The sequence below is a fragment of the Marmota marmota genome, unplaced genomic scaffold, assembly GCF_001458135.2.
Source record: "Marmota marmota marmota unplaced genomic scaffold, marMar, whole genome shotgun sequence".
Classification (NCBI taxonomy): domain Eukaryota; kingdom Metazoa; phylum Chordata; class Mammalia; order Rodentia; family Sciuridae; genus Marmota; species Marmota marmota.
The window spans coordinates 10097460-10121542 of NW_026000153.1; the positions used below are offsets into that span (position 1 = coordinate 10097460).

At 41.9% G+C, this 24083-nt stretch overlaps 1 protein-coding gene across 5 annotated transcripts in view; it reads left to right on the forward strand.

Annotated features, from left to right (window-relative positions):
- Window positions 1-24083, forward strand: part of Bmper (BMP binding endothelial regulator) — a 245404-nt gene that overhangs the window by 12588 nt on the left and 208733 nt on the right. For 4 of the 5 annotated variants that reach the window (XM_048786454.1, XM_048786453.1, XM_015490216.2 and 1 more), the window contains exon 3: window positions 18044-18143. In XM_048786454.1, coding sequence (XP_048642411.1) covers window positions 18044-18143 — 100 coding nt within the window. Of the gene's footprint in view, window positions 1-2754; window positions 2870-18043; window positions 18144-24083 lie in introns of all 5 variants that reach the window. The other variant, XM_048786451.1, reaches the window with a different exon arrangement.

Consider the following 24083-nt stretch of genomic DNA (forward strand, 5'->3'; position numbering starts at 1 on the left):
GGTGGTGGTCATGGCCTCCTGGGTCTCTCTTGCTTTGTGGATTTATGGTGTAAAAGCAGTAGCATTAAGACATTCACATAGCAGTGCTTTTTAATCTCAGGGGACACTGTTGTGCTGAATGAGAGGATATGGAAGATTAGCCAGACATTTTCCCTCTTGGGAGCCACTATGCCTAAACAGATAGGTTCCACCATGGGCCTGTGTTTATCCCTGGGGGGAATGGGCCTGTTAGACTTGAGTTGTGGTGATTTCCTGTTTTCAAGCACATGTGAAACAGTGGTTCTGGTGCCCAGTGGGACCCACCCCAGTCAGCGGGGAGCCCCATTAGCACATAGGTGCAGCATGGAAATCCTTGACCATAAGAGTCTCAGCTCAGAATTTGTGGAGTAGTTGCTTAGCAGGGAAGTGGGCAGAAACCTGTCATTTTTGTGAGTCTCAGTGGCTGGGATGAATCTGTTGGAGAAAGTAGCTCTTTCTCTCTGCTGAGATATGTTGGAAAGGCATGTACTAGGGACAGTAGCTTCTTTTTCCTCTCTGGGAGTATGTGTGTATGGGTGAGGAGTTGGGATTTATTATAAGCAGTGAATTATTATTATTTTTTTCTGTTTCATGTAAACCATATCATGGGTGAGGGCAAAGAGAAATTTTCATAAATTGCTTTGCATACTAGTTGGCTGTGTTTCAATAATCTAGAGCCTATATTTTGGTATTAAGGCATTTTTATATTTGCCTCCTGCTGATCTATAGAAACAGCAATTTCATGTGGTCCAATCTAATATATATTTTGAGCACCTTTAGACTTTTTCAAGTCAGATATTTATCTGGACAGATGATTGCAATGTACTTGAATAAGGAAACCTTTAAATCCAGAATGAATTTCCACTGAGTTTGTAAACTAAAAATAAAATGTGGTGATAGAATAAAACACTTCTCAATCTGCGATATGGTAAAGTGCCTCTCAATCTGTGAAGCTTCAACTCCAAGTTAATGAGCTCTTTGTACATCCTCCAGACCCCTCTGAGGGTGACTGGCAATGGGGGGAGACAGGCTTAGTGGGGAAGCACACGGTAGGGCCTCTGCAGGACATATGGGAACTGCATTGCAGGACTGAAGCAGGAGAATGATTGATTGATGGTCATTAAACCTGTCACATATTTATTGAACATTTATGTTAATAATGTCCTGAGGCACTGCAAGATTGGAGAAATCCTTTGTACCTGAACAAAAAGATTAAACTATATTTGAGAAAGTTTTGAAGTTAGATATGTTTTATTGCTTTAGAGGTCTTTGAAAATTGATTAACTTATACAAACCAGAGATAATAACTCTAGGCTGGAATATTTGATTAGTCAAAGTAAACAGATTCCTTGACTGTGCTAGATTTTATATATTTATGTATATGTATTATGCATTTAATATAATATTTGAATAATGACTTTAGTATACAAACTACATTCTATCACTGGAGAGTCTAAAAGGAAAATGAGCATGAGGTGTAACCACTAGTTGTGTTTTGGACCCATAGATGATTTTGTTCTGGTCTCTGGCAGCCCTGCCCCTTCCTCCCTCACACACTTTAATTTTGACTACCTGTCTTCTCTCACATGGTCGTAGATCGTTAACAAGTTAGTGGTTAAGAGTTTTGCCTTTAGTTTCCTCTGTTCTCCCCCAGACCCCAGCGGTGGTGGCTGTCACATTTTAATGTGCATAAGAACCACTAGGGAGTTTGCTAAAATGCACAGTTCCCATGCCTTACACCAGAGACCAGAGAAGCTTAGAGGCTGATCTTTAACAGACTCTTTCCAACTGAGGTTTAATGGAAAGGGAAGGACATATAAATAGAAACCTAAGTACTTATGATCATATTTAAATATTGGTCAGGTTCCGCTGAAATTCTGTTGAAATTAGTGCAAAATTTATGAGAAGTCAACTATCAATTACATGATATTGTTTGTGTGATGCTGTCACAGAATTATCATGAGCATTAATCATCTTCATTGAAGTGGTACTTGTCCTCTTCAGATCATCTCTATCAAACCTCCCCTAGTTCTTTGAACCCTATATGTTGAATACTTTTATTATAACCCTTATTCCTGCCTCCCCTGAATTTTTACTAATTATTTTCATGACTGGCTTCTTTACTAGAAATTATGTTTCTTTAGGGCAGGAATAGAATTTATTTCTTCTCAGGATCACTGGAAGCATCAAGAATAGTGCCTTGCAAGCTTCAATAAATGTGAATAAACATTGTGCCTATAACTTGGGGACAGTCAGAAGTTCATTTTCCTCAAAGTCACCCAGTGAGATCAGACCGACTTTCTCCAGAAACCTATTTCATAGTTCAGATTAGTAAGGCTGAGAAAAACAAAGCAAAGCAAAGATCACACAGCAAACCAGTGAGACTTGGGATTACATTCAAACACAGGACTCCTGTTCCATCCTGGGTAGACTCCACTAAAACATCTCTGAGAGAATGCTTTCTAACCACAAGGGTTGAGAACACACCCCGAGGGCTGAGCAAGAGAGACCCAGCAAATAGCTTCCCTTGGGATTGTGTTTTGAACAGTCTTGTGGTCCAGTTAGGTAGAGTCCTGACTGGCGCCTTTGGGTGGGACAGCCTGACCCACTGGGTTGCTGCCAGCCTCTTCATGTGCTGGATTCCCACAGGGATGTACTCTGTTTCCTGTGGTCTCTCTGTGATGGGCAGCAGCTGCAGGATGAAGCTGATGTGACGTCTGTTTGTTGCTTCTTCAGCACAAGCCAACTAGATGTAGCAACTTGACCAAACAGCCAAGGTTTTATGACTGACCTGGTGGGATCCAGCAGCATCTGGAGGAACCAGAGGCGAGCAAGAGGAGTCCAGGGCCAGGTGAAGCAGATTTTAGAGACTCCTTACCCAGCCCACAAACTGCTACAGGAAGCTGTTTCCCAGCAGGAACCTTTCTTGTTCAGAATGGATCCATTCTGGGAAATTTTCTCTGTCTCCATTTGCTTCCCTCTTTCTGCCCATACCTTCCTCTTCCTGTTCAGGGAGAGTGTGAAGTCAAGCTGTCCAGGTTCTGATTCACGTCACCTTCATATAATTCTTGGTCAGGTTGCTACACAGTTTGCCATATTTTTAGTGAGAATCTTGATTAAAAAAAAAAAATTTAAATGAGATTGGCATTCCACCATTCCAGGGGTTCACCTTTATCTTCTCCATCTTTGTTATTTTTTGAGCTGTGTTATTCTCTTTCTCTGTCATTAGCCTAGCATTTCCATGATGTCACTGCTCTCCACATTTTGTGCCTTGTTTTTCTCAGTCTCAGTTTCTAATTCCTGGTTTTAGCCTGATTCTGAAATATACCATCAGGTATTATGGCAGAATGGTCATTCTTCCTACACATAAGCTGCACAGGGGTATGGGCAGTGTGCTGTGTGGAGCTTTCTGGTTTTGGTGGAGTCGGATGATCTGGTGGAGAGCCAGAGGATAGCCATTTGTGACCATGGTTAAGGGGTCAAGAGAAGTGCTGTGGGGATCGTGGTGGGGCTGGCTCAGAGCAGAGTCAAGTGCCCAGGTGGGGGTTCAGTAAATATTTTTCACTAATGATGATGATGTGCTGATATAATTTCTCCTAGTGAAGAGACTGTCCAGGAGAAACTTGAACAGTCTTCAGTATGTGGGAAGGAAATTCTATGTTGAGAGGACAGAGAGCAATACTAATCCTAAAATTGCAACATATCATTAGCTTCAGTTTCTCCTTAGGCCCAGAGTGAGTCCCTAGTTGCTAATAGGGTCTTGTTTTCTCTGTGTCTTGGCTGGTTCTTCCTGGTTAGTGCAAGCTCTTTCCTGGATCCTTGGATCCTACTTATGCTGCAAAGACAAAGTATCACTGTCATACTTTTTGGGATCAGAAATGGAAAGCTTTTTAGGATCAGAAATTGAAAAGAAAGACTGACTGTGATCTCTGTTCATGGCAGGGATCTGGCTTTAGGACTTTGTATAACTGAGAAGGAGAACTTACGTCAAGAGATTTCTCCCTTTCAGTTTTTTTTTTTTTTCAGATCTATTTCTAATGTTCTATTTACCCCCTCACCCATCTTAGATATGCACCTGGCCTTTGTTCACTAAGCTCCGGTGGGTCTGAGCCTTCTTGTTTGGGGACATTAATCCAAGACCTTTACCTTGGCATTCTCAGCACTTCTAGCCAATTGGAAGTTTCCAAATCTTAATTCTGTTCCCTTAGAGATGTGGGTTGGAAGGCAAGGTGGCTACTAATACTGGGGATAAGGAGTGACCAACAGGGGTCAAGACAGTATCTCCTGGAGCCCTGCACGGTGGGTGCTGCTATGCCCTGTGGTATCTTGGTCTCTAATACCTGGCATGGTGGCAGGTACTGAGAGAAGGTGACCTCTGGTGGTCACTGAGTTAACATATACTCCCAACCAGTGGTCACATACAGTTGTAAATCCACACACGTGTGTAAGTACTTACATGTGTACAACTCCCTCCACATTTGCATGATGGATTTATAAGAATTATGCTACTTGACTTTTCTTTGGCCTTTCTTTTCACCAGATCTTCCTTATCTTCTCAAACTTTCCATATTGAAAGACTCAACCAAAATGTTTTCTCCATTTCTCTATTCCATGAGTGATTCTGTAGAGATCTCTATATGTTGTTAGTTCCCACATTTATATTCCCAGGCCTCTCACTGTTAAATCCTGAGTGATATATCCATATGTCCTCTTGGAATCTCTGTGTGGATGTCTAGCAGTAACCCAAATTAAAAAAGGCCTCAAAGGAGATTTGATTGTCCACTTATCCCCCAAACCACATCCTTTCCAGGAAGCTGCCTTGCTTCATTCACTCAGCCCTCCAACTGTGTGGACCTTGATTCCTTCCTCTCTTGTCTCTTGTGTTCAATCTCTTAGCAATCTTGACAACAAAGCCTGGAGAACATATCTAATGATTTCTAACTATTGCAGTTATCACTCTTGCCTTTAGTTAATACATTATCAATGATTTAAAGATCTACAGATTATTTCACTTATTTGAGGAAAAAAACAAAAACCCTTTGGTGATATCTCATCTCACCCAGAATCAAGTTAGAAGATCACAGCCTACAAGGCCTTATTCTATATGACTCCAGACGACACCTCTGACTATGTCTCAAACCCTCCTCACTTTTCACTCTGCTCCAACACTCCTGGGCTCCTCCTTTCTTTTGCATGATATCCAGGACCTTCTCCACAGAATGTTTGCACTAGCTCTTGTGCCTGGAACCCACTTATCCAATGTATTTGCATATTCTTATTCCTTCATTCAGGTGTCTATTTCCTTACGAGAGGGTCATCTTCTGACCATTGATACCCACCAGCACTATCCCCTTATCATTATGTTCTCTCATTCTGCTTCGTCTTCTCCAGAGCCCTCCCAGTACCTGTCACATCATACACATGTTTGTTCCTAGCAGTCTTCTCTGTTAGAATGTTAACTCTGTATGGACATGGTCTCTCTAAGGCTCATGACATACTCACAGTGTCTGGGACAGTGAAGGCAGGGCCCATTCAGTATATATTTGTTGGATGAGTGAGTTTGTGCCATTGGTGTTTATTTATTTTTTTATTCAATAATTTTAAGGTCTCATTCTCTTCCCTCCAAGGAAATTATATACTTTCTACTGTCAACTCTGCCTTTCTGTCTTGATGACTGACCTTTTACATAGATCCTATTCCTTTGTATATCATGTTTGATGGTGGGAAAGTTATGTAAATGCAATGAAAGATGAAGAGTTGCCTCCAGTGAACAATGATGTCATCATAACAAACTACATAATAAGCAATGTAAGATAAAGCGACAGATGGTCCCTGACTTAGGGTGGTTCAACTTACAATTTTTTGGCTTCACAATGGTATGAGAGCAATATAAGTTCAGTAGAAGCCATACTTCATGTTTTGAATTTGAATCTTTTTCTGGGCTGGAGATATGCAGCACTCTTGAGATGCTGGGTACAGGCAGTGAGCCATGAGATCACAAGGGAAACAACCCTCACTCTATATTGCACTGTGTTGCTGAGGTTGGGCGGTCTCATAAATTAAGTGAGTTAAATGCATTTTTCACATAGGGCACATTAGCCTATGGTGAATCAAGGAACATCTGTATCTCCTGGAAACTTCTTAAAAAAAAAAAAAGATATTGCTGCCTTCATTAGACTTGGTAGCATGATAATTATTGGTTTTGGAATGTTAATTAAATTAATTGTGTTCACATTTTCTATTTTACCTAAAACATATTACAGATGAAAGATAAATAGTAAAGTGTGATAAATATTATAATTTCACAGAGGAAGGAAAAAATGGAACAAAATAAGCATACCCCATTTCCCCATGATATCTGTAAAAGAAAGTGTTCTGCTGCTTGCAATTCCGTGATGCTGTTATACCTTGGCGGGTGTGCACTGGAGTACCATCATGGAAGAAGAGTCATCTGGGCTGTGAGATCCCAAGAGGCTGAGATATGTAGGTCAAATTCTGTCTCAGTGAGATAATTGTATAACAGAACTTTTAAAGGCTCATTCAGTGACCTACGATGTAGTGTCTAAAGACCCAGGATGATCTAGATGATCCCAAAGAGTTTGTGGCAGGGAATTGGGTTACCACTGACTGTTCCCTCCCGTAAACTGGTGACCAGCACTTCTTGCCACTCATGTTGCAATATGTGAGGTACTTCTGCAGTGTTTATGCTCTGGGCCTTCTCCATCTTGGACTGTAAGCTCTTCTAAAGGCAGAAGATGTATCTGATTCATATTTTCTATTCCCAGAAAAACCTGGCGTAGTGTCTGGCCCACAACAGGGCTTCAAAATATTTCTTAAGCAGATTTGTGGATTTTCCGTCAGATAGATCTGAATTCTGCAGTGCAAAGGGGTAACCTACAGAAAAATATGTTTACAGCCAAAATATTGCCTTTTGTAAGGGCTGTTTTTCTGTTGACATTTTTTGTCTTAGGTACATTAATGCTCTGAGAAGCTGTTTTATGGTGACATCTTTGTTAAAAGTAATGGTTAAGGGTAATGACCATGGTTGGTTTTTTGCCTTTTAACAAATAAAACATGCTCTGTATCCCCCCAGTAACATGTTTATGTTAATAATGTTTTAACTGGCCACTTTCATTTTTTTATAACACCTTAATTTCTAAAATGGATTATATGCAAATATGGCACTCATTGACCACTTAGTGAGTTTAAAAATAGAAGCTAATAGATTAAAATTACATTTTAGACCTATGAAATAAATCTCTGGCTTTTCCACTTCTGTCTGACATCTGCATGTGGCCCCTGGGATAGCTCTGGTGAAGAGAACATGCTGCTAATGGCCCTGGCGAATGAGTCAGACCAACCCAAGCTCAGAATTGCCTTCATATGGGGGATGCTGTCTGAGGCTGGGGTTTTCAGTTCTGTGAACATCTAACCAGCTAGAACACTCCTGTCCCTTCGTTTTCCTACTTGTCATTACTCAGGCTAACTGGACACCCTTTGTAGTGAGAATCAGGGTCAGTGTAGCCCAGGAGCAGAGATCTTCTCAGCATCTGAGGCACAACAGCGTATACACAGGCAGGACGGTAGAATCCAGCCTAAACCTGATTGGGCCTTCTGTCCCAGGGGTGCCTTTGAAAGGCCCAGTGATTGCTGGTGGTCGGGGTCAATTGTGCAGCTGTCTTTAAAAGTGTCTCACTGGTGACCAGAAAGTTACTTTGTCAAAATGACAGATGGGCTGGAAGCCACTCCTCCTCCCTGCTTATTCCCTGCAATGTCAACTTCTGTTTACTCCCCAGAATCAGGAATTTTTGTAACTTCCAACAGAACATGGACTTTCTAGGGATGATCAGTGAAAAAAAAAATCTTTTATTTCATCTGCTTTGTGGTTTGTTGTTGACCCACAAGAATGAGGGGTGCTGGAGGATTTGGTGGGTTCGCTGTGGGTGTGGGTGATGTAGGAAGGAGATAGGTGCTGACAGCAAGAGTGACAGCCCTCTAGGGCTGGTCAGTCACACAAAGAAGTGATTTTGACACCACCAGTGGCCAACAGGATTAAGACATTCAGTTTTCATGCTCTTCTTTGGCAGAGAATCGTTTATATGCATAACTGAAAGGGTCTGCTGAATTCTCAGTCTTTTTATACCAGAGAGCCCTGCTTCTTATATTGTGGTGTGTAAGGAAAGGGACCCTTAAAATAATGTCTCCAGGTATCACCTTCCTTCTTGTTGTGTTGTCTGCTTTGTTGTAGAGTTACTCTAATTTATTAGACTCTCTCCTGTCCCCCCAGAAACTGATAAGGCTGGACAGTGCCCTCTGAGCCACAGATCCTGCTGGTAATTGGAATTGGACACCCCCCATCCCCCACCCCATGTGGTCCATCATCTTTTCACTGGGTCAAAAGAACTCACAGAAAGGCATAAGGATCTTCATAGTATTTCATCACCCCTTTCTTTTTTGTTTTCTTTTTGGACAGGGGAAGAAGCTGATTCATTATTTCCCATGTGCTGAAGGGCGCCCAGCAGTGTAAAATAATCAGAGGTGTTAGGAGAGGTCACGGGGCCACTTGTACATGGTTTCGTTCCTTTGTAGGGCTTCCTTCTCCTGGATCCCTGGTTTGCAAAATCTTCCCAAATCAGAAGTTTGCAAAATCTTCCCAAATCGGAAGTTTCTCTGCAGCACCCACTTCATCCCACATCCCAGTTTTTGGATGGGGAGGACAGAAGGGGAGACCTGACCATTTGGACAAAATAAAAGAAGGACGTCAACATTTATTCCTGTCCATTCACATACCTGGCTCCTGTCTGCTGGCAGAACAGGACACAGTGTACCTTTTGGTTTTCTAGTCTGCTTCTGGGAGCCACGTGTAGTGGCAGGGCTGCATCTGCAAGGGGCTCACAGGGCTGTCACTGGCTGCTTCCTATCCAGTTCATTTCAGTTACATGAATGTGTGCTGCCGACAGACCCTTTGCTTATACGATGTACAACATAATAAAAAACAGGCCGTGCTACTTTCTTTGGGCTACTATTTTTATTTGGTGGTTATTTCTTTTGTGTTCTGCCATCTCTAATGTTTTGGTTCTATTTCAAAATATGATTAAACAGAATGAGGAGCTGTTTGACACTGCCCTGTTTTAAATCAGAGTTTGTACTTGAGCAGCTGGGACATTCTAATGGCCTGTGTTTCTTTGTTCTGAGAGTTCCCTGAAACAGCCAAAAAAAAAAAAGCCAGACCTAAACCCTTAAGCAGAGTAAGACCCCAAACAATCCCTCCAACAAACTAAAGACTGGGTTTTTTTTAAAAAAAAAAAATTGAAATGTTAAGTAACTTAAATATATAAAAAAGAACTTCTTATTAATCCCCCGTTGCTTCTGTTGGCACGTGTCATATTTTCAAGGTACAGTATCAGGAGAACACTGTCATTTTGTGATGTATGAGGGCAATATATCATCAGCACATCGTCTTTGTAGAGGATATGGGTACTAAAAGACACGATTCTGGCCAGACAGAGCAGCAGGGGGCCTTACTTCTTTCCTCCGCCCGCCTGCCTTTTTCTTTAATCTCCCTCTGTTTTGTGTTGCAGAGAAGTGAATTTCTTCATGGGATATGACTTGTTGCAAAATAATCGGGGGGCCCCAGTGGGCTTCATAAAGTCTTTTAAATGGTCGGGCTTCAAGGGCAGCTTTGTTCGGAGTTTGCACTGTTAGCTGGGCCTAAGGAGGCCGTGTTTGCCAGGGCCCAGGTCTCTGGGGTAAAGGCTCGCTGAGCCTAGACAGGAGAAAAAAAGAATAACACTCCCAGATGTAGTGCAATGAATTGCGTGATGTTCTTACAAGATATTTTAACATTAAGTCTCTAAAATTATGGCCGTGGGATGCTGTGAGCCTCCAGGGAGGGTATTGCCTCCTGTGCAAATGGCAAATGGAAGAAGGGTTGAGAGGACGCAGCGGGTTTGAGCCCAGGTTCTGGTCTGTCTTGCAAATGAACTGGTGCTCAGACTTGTTTTGAGTGGAGCCAGAGACATAATCTGTCTTTCCTTAAAGGTCCTATTTTTACTTGTGTGTTCAAAATGAAACCATAAAGCACGGAGGTTTATAATGGTCTGAAAATGGGGAATGCTTAATCAAGTTCTTAGCTGCAAGGAGAGAGGACTCCTCTTAGCCTTTAAGACAAGTTATATATTATAGTGATTAAGGCACAGACTTTGATATCAGAGAGCCCTGGGTTTGAATGTCTGCCTTGGCTGGCTGTGTAAACCTGGTGAGCCATTAAACTCCCTGTGCTTCAGTTTTCTTACCTATAAAATAAGAGGGTGGTAAATTGGTGCCTTCTTCAGGCTTGTGGCAAGTGCTAAATGACAAAATACACAAAAGCATGTTCAGTGCAGTCTGGCACCTAATAGATTTTCTAGAAAGGTTGGGTGCTATGCTAAATTAAGAGTTCAGCATCTTGCCTGCAAAACTATATGCCATTCACTGTTTGACTCCTTTGATCAGCTTTGTTTGTGGCCTTGACCATGGAAGGGATTTGCAAAAGTCAAGGAGGTTGGTGGTGCAGAAAGAGCTGGAAATGCAACTTTAGGATAAAAATTGGAGGCACGTAGTGCAAGGGCTATAGCCAATTTCTCCCATTTCTTGTGCTGAGCTCTACTCAGTTTGTAAAGAAGAAATTTTGGGAAACCATCTGTCTCCAGTGGGGGAGTTTTGGTTCCTTTCCCTTTCAACTTCCGTTTTCTCACCTTAGAAATGGTTTCGTTAGTTTTTTTTTCCCCCCGAATCCTGTTGAGCTGAGACATGACCCAGAGCCTAATACTTTACACTTAGGCTTTGTGGTAGACCAACTAACTGCTTTTACTTTTTTTTCTTCAAGCTCTTTGGGGATAAGAGTTATGGAGAAGTCAATTGTACTATCAGCAATGAAGAACAAGCAAGCAAAAGTTTAATTAAAATAATAAATCATCAATCAAATTTAATACTGCCATTGGCAACCAGTGAGCTATCTCAGGGCCCCTCCCCCAGCCTCACTTCATTATTATTTCTAGGAGACAGAGCAGATTTTGTCCAAAGGAGACAGGCTGGAGCAGGTATGAGCCTGCATTACCTCCTTGAAGGCTTATGCTTGCCTGCAAAGGATTTCCCTGACCATGCATTTCAGAGAGGGAATCAATTTATTTTCCCATTTTTAGTGATCAGAACTGCTGATGAAAAATGGACTCTGCCCATTTGGGTCTTTGGATGTTTCCAAAACACTTCTTTCTTCTGCTTTTGCCAACATTTCTGTATTTATGAACCATCAAGGCTTGAAGTCAGGTCTGCTTGCCCAAGTCCAGGCCCATTCCTTCCATGACATCTTTCCTTACCTGTCTGACCCAAGTAGCCCATCCTTCTGAAAAATTTCCAGACTAGATCAACTATATGCTCATCTATTCCCAAAATTTCAAGAGTCATGTCAAAGCTGGTCTAATTCTCATATTATATATCTGTAAATTTTAATGTTGTGCCTTAAAAACTAAGCTTTCTGGCTGGTCTCTTAATCCAGGCTTGGAAACCATGTTCTGTGCTCAGCTCCATTGCTCGCTAGCTTTTTGAGGGACCTGAGACACTTAAGTTCATTCATTGTGTACCATTCCTCTCTGTCTGCAAATCGAAAGAATTCTGTAAGGATTAATGAAATAATGTCTGTAGAGCTCCTTAGAAGAAAGGTGCTAGGTAAACACAAAGTATTATTCTTCTGTTTATAAGAACTGGTATGATATTGCGTAGGAGAAATTGGGACCCATGTTCAAAAGTATCATAACATTCCCTTTGGCTCTTTCAGGGTCGGAATTGGGTTACAATGGGGTACTTCAAGGAGAAGTTAACCTGTTTAACTTCATGCATGGGGAGACCAGAAATTCCAATGAGAATATACAGGCTGATGTTGGATCCATTTCTTCTGGTCTCCCTTCCTTGGGAAATTTGACACAAGACATTCATATTCCTAAAAACAAATTCCTATATGAGCAATTTGGAGACTCTCCACATGAAACACTGTTGTGTGTGGGCTTCAGATAAGTTCTCTAATATTAAGATTTTGATTAGGGGTCAAAGACTCCTATTTGTGCTCACTAGCTTCTCCTTTAGTGCCAGAAGTTACGCTGCAGCGTTTGCATAATCAGCTGGTGTCCAATGTCTTGTTTCCCTTGGGAGCTTGTATGTTTCTAGAGATAGGAACCTTGCAGTCTGCTTCTCTCTCCCATAGCACTGAGCACACATGTGCCAAGTCTTTGGTGTCATGGCTGTTCAACCCCCACTGCTGAGTCCCTACACCTTTTAGAGTTGCTGGGCTCAGGCATCTATCCCTTGGTAGTAACTAATAACAATGGGGATGAATGTTGGTCCCTTCTAGTGAATATTTGCATTTGGGTGGAGAATATTTTTTTTTTTAAATGCTGCACTGTAGTTGTTTATAATGCAGGGATTTGTTGTTACCTAATAATATAGCAGTATAATTTGGCCACTATCACTTCTTAGCACTTTCCACCTTCCTCCCTGCCTCTGGGTGGAGAATTTTGAAGGCAGCAAATTCTTTTATTTATTTATTTATTTTTGGCGTGGGAGTACTGGGGATTGAACTCAGGGGCCCTTTACCACTGAGCCATATCCCTAGCCCTATTATGTATTTTATTTAGAGACAGGGTCTCACTGAGTTGCTTAGTGCCTCACTTTTGCTGAGGCTGACTTTGAACTTGCAATCCTCCTGCCTCAGCCTGCTGAGTTGCTGGGATTACAAGCTTGCGCCATCATACCTGGCAGCAGCAAATTCTTTAAGTCCTTTCCCCAAACATGACTGACATGATGGGGGAGGGGTTAATATGTGTATGTAAAGGAGAGAGGGGTGGAGTGAAGGATTTCTAATTTAGGAAAGAGCCACCTCTGCTTATTTACCACATCTAATGATTCTACCTTCTCTGTGTCCTTCATTGATGTGTTGAGTATTGTTCATTTGGGCAGAAAGGAATGTCATAACTTCACAGCTTTCTCAGTTTTCTGAGAAAGGACCTACCTGGCATTTTGAATTTGACTATTTGCCAAGACAGCTGTTTGCCTTTGAGGCAGGCTTTGCTTTCATAGGGGACAGGGATGGAAGGAAAATTATGCCATCTCCAGGGGAATAGACTAGTGTGGACTGCCACCTTGCTAGTATGGCTCATTAAATGAAGGATCAGCAGGCAAGGGAATGGGTATTTTCAAATTAAGTTTTTTTTTTTTTTTCACGAGATCTGTGATACTGTCTCATAGTCTAAAACAATATCTGTCTGTGGATGTCTCTCCTTCACCACTCACATCATATTAGCTGCTGTGTTTTTGTCTCCAGATTATTAAGGTATTTTAAAGCATAAACGACAGATCAGGTAATACTTTCCATATTGCATAATAGGATTAGTTCTGGAAGAATTAAAAAAAAATCTTCAAGTCATTGGCTGGTAATATAATAAAATCATCTCAAAAACGTTTTTGTCTGGTGGAAGAAAGCAAACAAACATTTCACACTGGTGCTTTGCTATCTTCTGCACCCTTCTGCCCAACCCTCAGCAGGGAGAGTTCATTTCCCTCCCCACCAGACACTGAAAAATGCTCCCGAGGTGGGAGCCAGGCTCAGGGCTGCAATTTTTAAAGCCGGGGAACTCTGTGCTGCCATCTAGTGGCAGGTCTCAGATACAGCAAGCCAGCCGCCAGAATCCTGCTTGAACTTGGCTGTGGCTTCAGTCTGTGGTTTGGCTCCCATCCTTACAGACCTTTGTTGCCAGCCATGTAGATTTTTTTTACTCCTTTCCCCCTCTCCCCTTTACTTTTGCCTGTTGGCACTTCATTTGAGGTGTCTCCAGAGGATACATTTTGGGTTTTGGTGTATGTGGTCAATGTTAGGGTATCTGTTGTCTGTCTTTCAGAAAGGAGACGATAATACAGAGAGACACCTTTGTTAGCAGGCAAATCATGGCTGGCTGACCAGAAAAAGTGATTAACACAGAGAGGAGACTGAGAATGGAAGATGAGATTAGATTTGTCACTCCTACTGTAGTTAGTTTGATTTTTTTTTAGGTTTTCATCTTTTTCCTTGAATGCAACTTTTTTTTTCCCCATAATTTCTGTTTGCTTAGAAATAGAGAGACTCCAACCCTAGCTGGAATTTGGGGAAAACTGTTTGAGGATACCAATCTTGCTTTCAGAGTTATGAGAGACACTTCCCTGTCAATGTCCAGATTGGAACCACTTTTCTTGCTACCAGAAGACAATTGGTATCTGTTGACTTCCCATGGCTGGTGAAGATGGAGATTCTTGAAGTTATTCTTTTGGAGAGCTCAGGTCACATGCATGGAGCCACCGGGAAGACCTCAGTCTTTCCAGGGTCCTCAGGGAAGGGACATTGTTTTGTTCTCTGTATCCCAAAAGCTTGGAAAGTACAGAAAGTACATTTAAATAACAGATCTCTTCCTATTTGTAGTCCAGATCTGCCTTTTGTGTGTTTCCTAACTTGGTTCCTCATCAGTAAAATGGGGATGATGTGGAATTTTTGGTGAAGGAATACATACGAGATTCTTAGCCTCGAGCCTGAACACATTGTAGAAATTGTACCTTGAATGTGAGCCAGTGTCAGAAAATGTTTCTTTAATGAAAAAGTAAACTGAGTGAACTGTGACCTGGAGCCACAGTGATTGTTTGGTGTCCTCAGGACAAGGTGACTGAGGAGATCAGAGACTCCTGGAGGTGTGGCTTTGTGTGTGTCATTCCTCACCAGGGCCAGTGGCTCGAAGATGTGTGTTTTTTTCTCTTGGCAAAATCAGGGAAGTAAGGGAGTGGTCTTAATTAACCTGTGTTTAAATTTACCCTGTAGCTGCTGCACTCAATTAAGGAGGCAGAGGAATCAGTCTCCAGTGATTCTCCAGACTTTTAATTTTTTTTTTCCATGAGGGCTGGAGATTCTAAGCATATCTTCATACCCATGTCAATCAGACACCAGGGAAATAAATGATCAGCTATGGCAGTTCCCTACCAACATGACCTTGTCAGTATTTAAGAAACTAAGTGTAATCAGAAAGGGGAAAAACTCCACTAAGCCTACAGGTTTAGTTTTGTTCTCTCTGTCCCCCTCTCTTTCTCTGTACAGAAAAAAAAAAAAAAATCCAGATGTGAATCTACAAACCATCTGGTTAGAATAACTTTTGTGCTGGACTGTAATTACAAGCTATTTATTATGAATCTTGGGATCCTGTTATAGATTTTGACTGACTCCCAGGTTTATAATTTAGCAAGGAGTTCCTATGGAAGAATGTGTGCCTTCTTATTTACCAGATCCCAAATTGCATCTTCACACCACTCTGACTGCCACTGTGCCTGAGAGCTTTGAACTCCCTGTGCCTGAGGAATCTTCCTTTCAGGAGGGAGGACCCGCACTTCTGGTGGCCCTTCTCTAAGGGTGCAGCCAGGCTGGCTGAGTGCATCAAGCTGTGGTGACAAAGTCTGCTTGTGGAAAAAACTCCTGTCACAGTCAACCTGGAGTGGGGCAGTCTGTGTCAAAACAGGACTTGCAGAAGCTGCACTTGTCAAAGCAAACTCACACTTAATAAGGCCCAGCAGCCTGTGTGTCTGACAGCTATTCTTGATGATTTTGGTGAGAATTAGTTTGATGATACTCTTAATTTTTTAACATAGATCTCTTTAATTTAATATCTGACCGTCACTATGCTATGTTTGTTATTTGAGAAATGTTATTAAAAAATAAATCTATGGGCTGCAACTTACAGTTAGCTTTGATACCACCCTCATTGTAAAGAATCAAAGTGAGGGAAGGAGCTTGGAGCCAGAACGCCCAGTCTGTTGTTCAGAGGAAGAGTGGACAGCTCCTTCACCTCCTCACTCATTCCTAGCCTCTTCAGGAATAAGCATACTCTCTTTAGAGCAGTAGTTCACAATCCAGGCTGGCCTCAGATTACCTGGGAGTTGGAAAATACACTAATGCTTGTCCTTAGATGACAGATGAGATTCAAGGGGTAGGCCGCAGCTTCAGCCTTTGTTAAGAACTCCATGGGGGTTTCTCATTTGCAGTTAAGGATGAAGACTACTGTCTCACAGAATCTTAAGGAGTAAATGAGGCTAACCCCAGGAAGGCACTTCACCACCAGAAAAACACCAGAAAACACCAGCTACCCCAAAAACAAGAGAGAGGAAGGGGGAAGAGAGAGAGAGAGAGAGGGAGAGAGAGAGAGAGAATTGCTTAGAAGCCACACCCTCCAATCCTACCAGTAAATGATAAATGCAGACCATCAGCAACAACAGCCCTACAGGAATGGGGTTCAGGTATGGGCAGTGGATTGAAGCTCAGTCTCTGGGTGGTTGGGCAGGTCCAGGGATAGCCTCAGGCTGTTTACATGGGTTGTGGTGGGACTCAAGAGGTCTTGCAAAATCATATGGCAAGGAAACAACAGAACTAATGCAGGAATGGAGCTGTTGGAAGGTGGGCCCTGTCCTCCTAATACCCCCTGACCCACTCAGGGGAGCTGTGAGGGTTGAATTCAAGATATTGGGGTTCTGGGGCTCACAAAATATCTGATGAAAAGATAGAGGGTGACAATCTGGATTAATCTTAGAATTAGACCCTGGGAATGTATCAGAGGCCAGAGAATTTGATATAATGTAGGTGATAAATTTTATCTTAGAACAATAGCCTTGGGGACGGATTTCAATATATGGGCTTGGCTTAGGCTCCCAGCCTTCAAGACCACACACACACACACACACACACACACAAACATACACACACTCATTCACATTTACACATGCACACATCTTCTTGGTTCTAGACTAGAGATAGTGAGGTGAACTCTTCCTTGGTCTCTAATATTGAAGTGTGGGGGAACGTTTGTGAGTCTTCTCAAGTTCACCATCAGGGTTGAGTTGGGATTCCTTCAGTCCATATTCCAGGAGGGATCTAGGTTTATTTTAAGGTGAGCAGAGCTGGCCAGTTGCTCCTCTCCAAGCTACTCTCACACCAGGCAACGGAGTTGGTAGCACCAGCCTTAACCCAGGTTAGGGAGCCGTGTGCACACATTTGTGACATTAAGCTTGAGTTCCACCTCTCCCGTCGTGAAGCTGTGTCAAGTTGGAAAAGTCTGAGAATCTCTCTGAACAGCAGTTTTCTTATTTGTAAAATGCGGATGATGACAAAATTTACCTCATAGGACTGAAGTAAGAATGAAAGCCACAACACCTAGTAAACTCTTATTAAGACTCAAATCTCGGTGCAGTTCTTTGACATAGTCTTTTGGATTGTGTGGGCGCACTCCTACAGACAGGCATACACATCATGTTTGGATCTTCTCTGAGACATTTTAACAGCTAACCTTTCGGAATAAAACCAAAGATGCAAATGCTTACCACACTTTCATTAGCATAAGTGCTAATGTAACGCAGCTGTCCCACGGCTATAAAACACTGACGACTGTGTCTCTGCTTGGCATGTGGAATATTATTTTTTCTCTTACTGAGCTGATTCAATACTCAACTTTGTCATTATTTGAGTTGGAACTTTAGATTGCTGCATTTTAATGCACTCAACTATTAAGGATTGTTGGACGGCCATGAGAAAATATTTTTGTTCTCACGATGCAGTCCTGGCCCAGGTAGCCCAATGGGCAAAATATGATTTACACAAATATTATCATTTCTGGAGTGTGTACTAAAAGGAAACCTTAGAATGCAGCTGGAGAAAGCTTCTCCCTGAGCATTCGGTTATCTGGGCAAAGTTGGCTTTTACAGAAAGGGCTTTTCAGCTCCTCTCATCTCTAAAAGCCCTGTGCTTTCCAAAAGTCCCATGGTCCTGGATGGATATTTCTGTTTCAGAGAGAGAAAAATTCTATTTGCTATCACAGAACTTCTTGCTAAGATGAAAGCAAGATATAGAGGAAAACTTCCGTCATGGGTTAGGATGCTGGGAACTCTGTTTGAAGTTGATTTCAAATATCTCTTGTTTCTTTTTTTTTTTGCCTAGAACAAAGAAGTGACGTGTAAGAGAGAGAAGTGCCCAGTGCTGTCCAGAGACTGTGCGCTGGCCATCAAGCAGAGGGGCGCCTGCTGTGAGCGATGCAAAGGTGAGTTCTCTCCTGGCTGCTTTCTCTTTTGGCTGTGGCTTACATATTTTTATTTCTCCTTCTCTCACCTTCCTTTTTATTCGGCTCTTGGCTGAGGTGCGGTCGGGTATTGGAGGGAAGCTGGGGTATGCCTGCATATGGATTAAGGGACTGCCTGGAAGGGGACTCCCCGGTGAAGGAATGAAGGTACAGTGAGCATCTGCATACCGTGCTCATTTTCTAAGGCAAGTTGTTGACTTGTCAATGGAGAAGATGTAGTCATGATGCCGGTGCATATCCGTGCACAAGCGCCCCAGCGTGTTTTGTCAATAGGTTTTGACAACTTGGTTTTTCCAGGCTCTGTGCTCACCCTGCCCTCCTCGGCCAGAGGAGTTCTTAAACCTGAATTTTACCCCTATTACATTTTTTTTCTTTCCTTCCAAAATTAAATCTCAGTCCCTTTGCTTGTTTGTGAAGCAGCTCTGAGATCTTCTAACTCCAGCCTCGGTTCCCGTCCTGCTCCGGCACTCCTGCTCTGTCTTGAGGGCTGTTCTGGTGGCACCTTGTCTTAGCTCAGTGCAGCCCCTTCCTCCTACCCTGTCTGGAGGCTGCCTATGTCCAAGGCCATCCACCCTCATTCCACACTCTTCAACTTTTCTGGCATCCAGAAGAGGACACTTTAGTGATATGCTTTTCTTTCTTTGGTATCTCACTCGTGTTAAGGAGATGAGCAGCTCATTGAGGATGGGATGGGGGTCTTGACATTGTGCAGTGTATGTGCAGATAGTGCACCACCATGAGGTGCACCCAGGAGGCCATGTAAAAGCAGGAACTCGGGGCGTGGGCTCAGGAGCCATGCTCCCAAGTCAGAACCCTACAGTGCTGGGTGGAAGTGTTCCCCAAAATTTCATGACCACTTGGAACCTTAGAAAAGGTGACCTTGGTTTGGGAATAGGATCTTGCAGATATAATTAGTTAAGGTGAGGTCATACAGGAGCAGGGTGGGTCCAAATCCACTGTGACCGATGTCTTTATAAGAAAAGGAATAGACAGAGACAGATACACTGAGAAGAAGGCCATGGGACCAGAGACACAGATACTAGAGTGATGCTGCTATAAACCAAGGAGTGCCTAGGGCCAGGAGAGCTGGGCAAAGGCCAGGAGGGCCTTCTTCAGATCCTGCAGGTAGAGCACTGTGTGCTAGAACCTTGATTTTGGACTCCCAGTCTCCAGAACTGTGAGAGAATAAATTCCTGTTGTCTTTATTATTATTATTATTTTTAATCAATTGTAAAATAAGCATACACATTTATGGAACACAATGTGATATATCCATATATTCATTCAAAGTATAATGATCAGATATGGCCAATTAGCATATCAATCCTTTCAAACATGCACCATTTCTTTGTGTTGGGAACACTTAAAATCCTTTCTTCCAGCTGCTTTGAAATATATAGTAAGTTATTTTAACAATAGTCACTTTTCTGTGCTATAGAACATCAGAATGTATTCCTTTTGTCTAACTGTGCTTTTGTACCTAATGGCCAACCTCTACCTATTCCCCTCCCCATCTTTCACAGCCTGGATAACCCCATTCTACTGTCCAACTGTGTGTACCACTTTTGTGGTACTGTGTATGGAGCCACTGGAAGCTAACTAACTCAACACCATTACCATGAGAGCAGTGGAGACCTGGATCCTCCCTTCCCCCATTTATTGCCTGTCAAGTGAGCATAGTGACAGTGTTATAGGGAGTTAAAGGAAAATTAGTGCAAAATGTTTTTTCTCTTTGCACACATTATCACTGTGTTTCTTTTCCCAATGATCCCTGGTACATAAGGGAACTTGGGCTATTCTGGTGTGTCAAGCAATAGCCCTCCTCTCCTTCTCATCTGGCTATATCCATTTTATTCACCCTTTTCTTCATTTACCCTAGTCTTCCAAGGGAAAAAAAATAATCCAAGACAGACACATTTTCTGAGCATCCTTTTGGATGATCAAGATAAACCTTTCTAACTAGATAAGCCTTTTCTAATTTATCTAGATCCAAGAATAGACCAGTGAATTCAGCTCCCTGAGTTCTCTTTAGGATAGTAATTTCAAGGCATCTGTAGGGAGGTCAGGAATCTCTACTCACTCTGAAGTGGCCCTTCCTGACAGAGACCCTGAAGGCATTTGACTTTTCAGGGGCCCTGGGTGAGGATGCTAAAGGTACTTGCTTTTCTCTCTCTACTTCACAAAACAAGGCTTATCTCATGGGTTTTAGAAAGCACAGCATAGCTGGTCACTGTGGCACACACCTTGCAGCAGCTTGGGGGGCTAAGGCAGGAGGAATGCAAGGTCAAAGCCAGCCTCAGCCACTTGGCGAAGCCCTAAGCAACTTAGCAAGATCATGTCTCAAAATAAATTAATAAAAAAATAAAAAAAGGGCTGGGGATGTAACTCAGTGGTTCAGCACTCCTAGAATCAATCCCTGGAACAAAAAAAAAAAAAAAAAAAAAAAAAAGAAAAGAAAGAAAGCATGTTGTATTCATTTATTCACTCTTAGGTATTAAGACTACTAGGATTTTGTTTCATTTATGTTTTTCTGATTAGAATAGTTATTACTGCTTATATGAAAAGCTTTGAAAAAGAGTCCAAACTATAGAAAAGCTGATATTACTTTTCATCTCACCATCCAGAAACTAACAATTTTAACTTTTGGTAAATTAATATAAAAAATTGTTAATATTTGGTATATTGATTTTTGTATTTTTCCCACATGAGAGTATTTATGTCATTGATATCTTACTAGTTGTATTTCTTCTTCTTCTTCTTCTTCTTCTTCTTCTTCTTCTTCTTATTATTATTATTATTATTATTATTTTACAGATTAATGTTAGGGTATATCATCTCCATTTATCTGGACATATTGTTCTTAACAGGTACATACATAAGATTCTGTTGTGGGAAAGTATTAGCAATTATTTGATCATTTCTAACCCAATTTGGGGGCATTTAGATTGTACCCTGTGCTTTAGTCTTGAACAAAGGTGATGATAAGCTGAAACTAAAATGCATTGTGCAGCAAAGGAAGAGTGATCCCAAAGATAGTCTCAAGAGGGCACTGAGTGTAGTGCAGATTTTGGTATTAACTCAGAGGCCACTTGGGCTTTGGTCACCCATGAATCTGGTAAACCCCTCCTAAGCTTTTGTTATCTTCTGTTCACAAAGGGAAAAACACCACCACCACAACAAATCATTAGTATGTTGCAGAAATTCTGAGCCAGTAGCAGCTGTGTTTCTGCTAAATTTTCTAACAGGCATCTACGTGCTAACATTAAGGGTTTTTTTCTGTTTTTAATGGAGTGATTCAATGGGGAATCATGCTAACCCAGAAGTTTGCTGATAATATTTTATTTTAGAACCAAACAATCTCTAGGCAAAGCTGCCAAAGGGTCAAAAAATTTAATCAGATATAGGAATAATATATAAATTAAATAATTTATAAATATAATATGCAATAAATTTTTCTTAGCAAAAAAATTGAGAGTCTAATTTTTTTTTTTTTTTTTTTTTGGTACCAGGTATCAAACTCAGGGGCACTTGACTACTGAGTCACAACCCCAGCCCTATTTTGTGTTTTATTTAGAGACAGAGTCTCACTGAATTGCTTAGCACCTTGCCCCTGGCCGAGGCTGGCTTTGAACTCACAATCCTCCTGTCTCATCTTTTTGAGCTGCTGGGACTACAGATATGTGCCACTGCACCTGGCCTTGAGTGTCTAATTTTTCAAATCAGTTAACAATGGACCAACATTTCCTGTATTCTGAAAGGCAACTGCATTCAGAGTGGTTTTGAAAGCTGCTCCCCAGGTGAAGTGGTCAGGCCTCCTGCAGAGATGCGCACAGTGTGTATCTAACCTAGAGAGATGGATGGGTACAGGGTTTGGGTCTTTCAGGCTTCTTAGAGGAGCTATAGTGAAAACTTTAATTGCTTCAAGTGACCCTTGAGGACTGTTTCTTGTGGTCTGTCATCACCCCTCCCCACCACCGGGAATCATGAATATAAACATTCTCAAAATGTAATGTGTCATGGAAGTAGCTGTTACAATGCAAATACCTGGGCCTTGCCCAGTAGTAATTATAGTCACCAAGATGGTCATCTTCTTTGTTGAAATAGCAGAGGCAGTTCTCTGGGACTGTGTACTTGGAGCCAGGCACTGAATCTGACACCAGTATATGGGAGGCGCTACCTGAGCTCCATTTTATACATGAGCAAATAGTGTCATTGAGAGGTTTATTCACTTTCCTAAGATCACAGAGCAAGTAAGTGACAGAGACAGGGACAGCTCTAGGTGGTCCCACCATCAATCTTGTAGACGTGCTGTATCAGGAGCTCTGGGCCTGGGCTCTTGCTCAAGTCTCCTTTGAGACCCTGGGTACACTGAGGCTGGAGGATCCTGCTACCAGATAAAGGAAGGGGAGAAGAGCGAGGTTGTTTATGAGGAAGAAGAGCCACATTCTGTGGAGGCTGATAGTCATTATCTGTCCTAGTCAGCATTTTGGGGTGATAAGTCTCTTTGCTTTTGTAGCTGGGAAACTGTTTGTTTCCATGACCCTTTGTTTATTTCTTTTTTGAAAATTGTACGTAATTAGAATGATGATACAAGAATCAAGCCGAGCATACCCTAAAAGCTGAGAAGATCGAACTCAGATGTTGATATGCTGCTGAAGCTTAGGCAAAGTCTTTTTTAGTTGTTCAGTTGTGTAAATAAGTGGAAGTAGGAGAACTTGAATCCCAAGAACTGGCTAACCATTTCCCATCATCTTCTGGGGTCTTTTTCTTTTCTGACTTCTCTCTTTCTCTCCTTCTCTTTCCTAGCACAGCTATGTTTAATTTTAACTTTCATTAGATAACCACTACATTAATGCATTACCACACCAAAACATTTTGCCAGGAAAGGGGAAAGAGAGTCCTTTTTGAGCCTAAAAAAATGCAAGAAATAATAACTGTCAACTGCTTAGAAATAATCACTGTCGTCAATGTATTATATCTTTCCCAGGCCTCTTGCAGTCATATATATAATTTTGTGTGTGTGCTTTTATTTGTATGGAAATGGAATGAAACTACATAGTCTTTTGCAGTTTGCTTTTTTAAAATCTCCAATAATATGACTTAGGAATTTTCCCAGGCCAGTTCATGCTTTTCCAGTTGTTTTATGGGTTCCATAGCATTGATGTGCAATAATTCATTTAACATCTCCCAGACGATATATATCTGGATTTAAGACTTTTCTAAGCAGCATGGAGGCCACCTTGCCATGCCTGCTGTGTGCCTACATGTGTCTGTGAAACTTGTGACCAAAAGTGGTGTGTGTTGTGTGTGTGCATGTGCGTGTGTGCGCTTGTGCGTGTGTGTGCATACATGCATGTGATAAGTGCATGTGTGTGTCCACGTGTGTGTGTGTTTGTGTGTGTGGTATGTGGTGTGGGTGTGTGGGTGCATGCTTTAAATTCTGATGGACATTATTAAAAGGCTACCCAAAAGGTAAATTTTCCTGTCCTATTCTGTTGAGAGTCCTTTCTCCCTAAAAGATGATACACCTGCCTGTAAAGCTTGCCAGATTCCCTTGTTTCATTCCATCCAGCTGATTGCCTCAATTTAGACCACCACATTCACACTCTTATGCCAGTTCTCTGCTTTTCTCTGTATCATGAGGGATATTTTCCTCCCCTCTTTCTGTGGGTGAGAAATGCTATCAAGAGCCTCACTGAGGGCCATCATCGCCCTTATGTTTCCCAGTGGGTTGTAGAATGCACCAACTGTTGTCAATAAATTGAGACTTGAATGATGCTGTCTTCACAGATTTGGGTTCAATACTGCAGAACTGCATTCACAGAATTGAACAAATTTGGAATACAGGCAAATGAAGAGAGGGACAATGTTTTACCATCTGTTATTCCTAAGAATGATTTT